Source organism: Arachis stenosperma, chromosome 7, assembly GCF_014773155.1.
Source record: "Arachis stenosperma cultivar V10309 chromosome 7, arast.V10309.gnm1.PFL2, whole genome shotgun sequence".
NCBI lineage: Eukaryota > Viridiplantae > Streptophyta > Magnoliopsida > Fabales > Fabaceae > Arachis > Arachis stenosperma.
In genome coordinates this window covers 14,963,130-14,965,808 of record NC_080383.1, presented here as the reverse complement: position 1 = coordinate 14,965,808, position 2,679 = coordinate 14,963,130, and the positions used below count along the sequence as shown (strand labels likewise).

Below are 2,679 nucleotides of genomic sequence, written 5' to 3'. Positions count from 1 at the left end.
GATATGAAAGCGCTGAGGACGAGGCTTACAAACCACCTCCTCCTGGTTATGAGTCTGATGACAGTGAGAGTGATGACAGTTTGAATAAGAGGAAGAACAAGCAGAAGACTCGAGTTAAAGAGAAGATGTCACTTAAAGGAAGAAAAAAACTGGTGTGGCTAAGAAGAAGGGGACTAAGTCAGCAGAAGATGGGCCAAAGATGTCCCCTAAAACAGCTAAGAGAAGGGCTAGTAGGAAATACTCTGGTGCTAGCAGAAAACATGTGCTAAAGGATAGGCTTGATAGGCAAGATATGCAGGGGAAAAACAGTGGGCCTTGGCCAGAGCTGGGAGGCCCAAGAAGCTCCAGACAACATGGGCCTGCTGGGCAGGATACAACAACTACTGTTAATGGAGATGAAGACCATGTACCAGACCCAACTGCAGTAGAGCTGGATAGTAAGTATGAGAAACCTTATGAGTATGAAAGTGAGGTGTTCAACAGTCTAGTTTCATCTGGAGATGAGGGTAAAACAGCCTATGATACTTTTGATGAGGACACTGAATATGGTGAGGTCCAATTTAAGGTTGGACAGTTGTTCCACACCATGGAGTCATTCAAGAAGACCATGAAAGATTATTTTGTGCACAAGGGTAAAGATGTTTTATACATTAAGAATGAGAAGCTGAGGGTGAGAGCAGCTTGTGCAGGTGAAAAATGTCCTTGGCTAATTTTTACAAGCTGAAACAGTTCAAAAGGTTGCTTTCAGATCAAAATTCTTTACAATGAACACAATTGTGGAATGGATTTTGGTAGCAACTTGGCTGACAGAGCATGGGTCACTGATAAGTTAGTTAAGAAGCTCTTTACAGAGCCTGATCTGAAGCTAGGTGCAGCCAGGGATCATATCATAGATGAATACAATGTGAAAGTGAATCTTAGAATGGTAGCTAGAGCATTGAAGGTTGCAAGAGAGGTTGTCATTGGGAGTGAAAAGGCACAGTATAGAAAGACACGGGATTACCTGATGGAATTGCACAGAAGTAACCCAGGATCAACTGCCTTGATGGAAGTAATTCCCCAACCTGAATTCCTGCCACTATTCGATAGGTTATACATTAGTTTGGATGTCTGTAAGAAGGGGTTTAAGGAGGGATGTAGGCCACTAATAGGGTTGGATGGCTGCTTCTTGAAGGGTCATTATGGTGGCCAGCTTCTAAGTGCGGTGGACCAAGACACAAATAACCACTTCTATGTCATTGCATATGCAGTGGTCCCGAATGAATGCAAGGAGACATGGAAGTGGTTTTTAACTTTAATGAAAAAAGACTTGGGTGAAGTTCCACAACATGGCTGGAACTTTATTTTCGACCAACAAAAAGTAAGTTAATTATGTTAAGTTATTTAACAAGTATACCTTATTATCATAATTAAATTATTTTAAGTTAATTACATGTTTTGTTAAATGTCACATGTTCAGTTTACCTTTTACTGATATTAAACACACTGATATTGTGTTATGAATCTGCTATAGGGTTTGGAGCTGGCAATGAAGGAAGTTAACCCTACTGCCCATCACCGAAACTGTGTTCTTCATATTTGGAAGAACTTTATAAAATATTTCAAAGATGAACAAACAAAGCAGATGGTATGGGAGTGCTCTCGTTGTACAACAATTCAAGAATTCAGAAGTGTAATGGAGAAATTAAAGAATCTGAATAAGGGAGCCTGGGAGTATCTGCAGAGGTTTGACCTGGGTGTGTAGTGCAAGGCCTACTTCAGCCATGGGCCCAATGTTGATAACATAACGAACAATATGTGTGAGGTGTGGAACGCGAAATTGTTGAATACAGAAAGAAGCCAATTCTGTCAATGTGTGAAGACTTGAGGTGTTACATCATGAGAAAAATGGCTATGCACAAGAAGAGACTAGAGCACCACACTGGTATCTTGGTCTTTGTGCAGTAGAAGAAGCTTGATCAGTTTATTAAGCCCAAGAGTACCAAGTGGAGAGCAACCTGGGCTGGTGATTCTGATAGAGTATTGTTCGAGGTTCATATGCAAAGGCATAAAGTTGGAGTAAACTTACAAAGCAAGACATGTACTTACAATGTGTGGCAGCTAACTGTATACAATTCATCATCTTATATGGCTGGTCTAGTTAACAAATGTTGAGTCTTTAACTACTTAATATTTTTTTAACATAATCTGTGTGCAGGCATGCCTTGCAGACATGCGGTTGCAGCCATGGCTAAGATGGGGTTGAAGCCAGAGGACTTTGTGCATAAATGGCTCACTATGGATGCTATCAGATCAGCCTATTCTGTCTGCATTAATTCAGTTAACAGTGAAGAATATTGGAACCCAACTGATTCACCATAGCCACTACCTCCCCCAATTAAGAAAGCTGCACATCGTTCAAAGATGAAGAGAAAATTCGATCCTGTGAAGATAGAGATGAATTTCCACAAAGCCAAAAAGTCATTCGAAGTGACTTGTAACAGGTGTGGCCAAAAAGGTCATTACTATAAAACATGCTCCAATCCACCTAAAGACCCAAATTGGAAGCCTATGACCAAGAAGGAAAGGAGGAATTTGAAGCAGTTTGCTCAGCAGTGGACTCTGCTAGCACCACCTAGGTATGCCTGCTTCAGGGTTTGATTTGTCATATTTTTATAATGGTTAGGGATTTAAGTGTCA

The 2,679-nt window shown here is 40.8% G+C and overlaps 1 protein-coding gene across 1 annotated transcript; it reads left to right on the top strand.

Annotated features, from left to right (window-relative positions):
* The first annotated feature begins 292 nt into the window (after positions 1 to 292).
* LOC130939459 (uncharacterized) lies at positions 293 to 2,361 on the top strand. The gene is made up of 5 exons (XM_057867562.1): positions 293 to 689; positions 738 to 1,360; positions 1,514 to 1,725; positions 1,833 to 1,924; positions 2,198 to 2,361. Exons 1-5 carry the CDS (start codon positions 293 to 295, stop codon positions 2,359 to 2,361), a joined length of 1,488 nt encoding a protein of 495 aa, XP_057723545.1.
* The last annotated feature ends 318 nt before the right edge of the window (positions 2,362 to 2,679 follow it).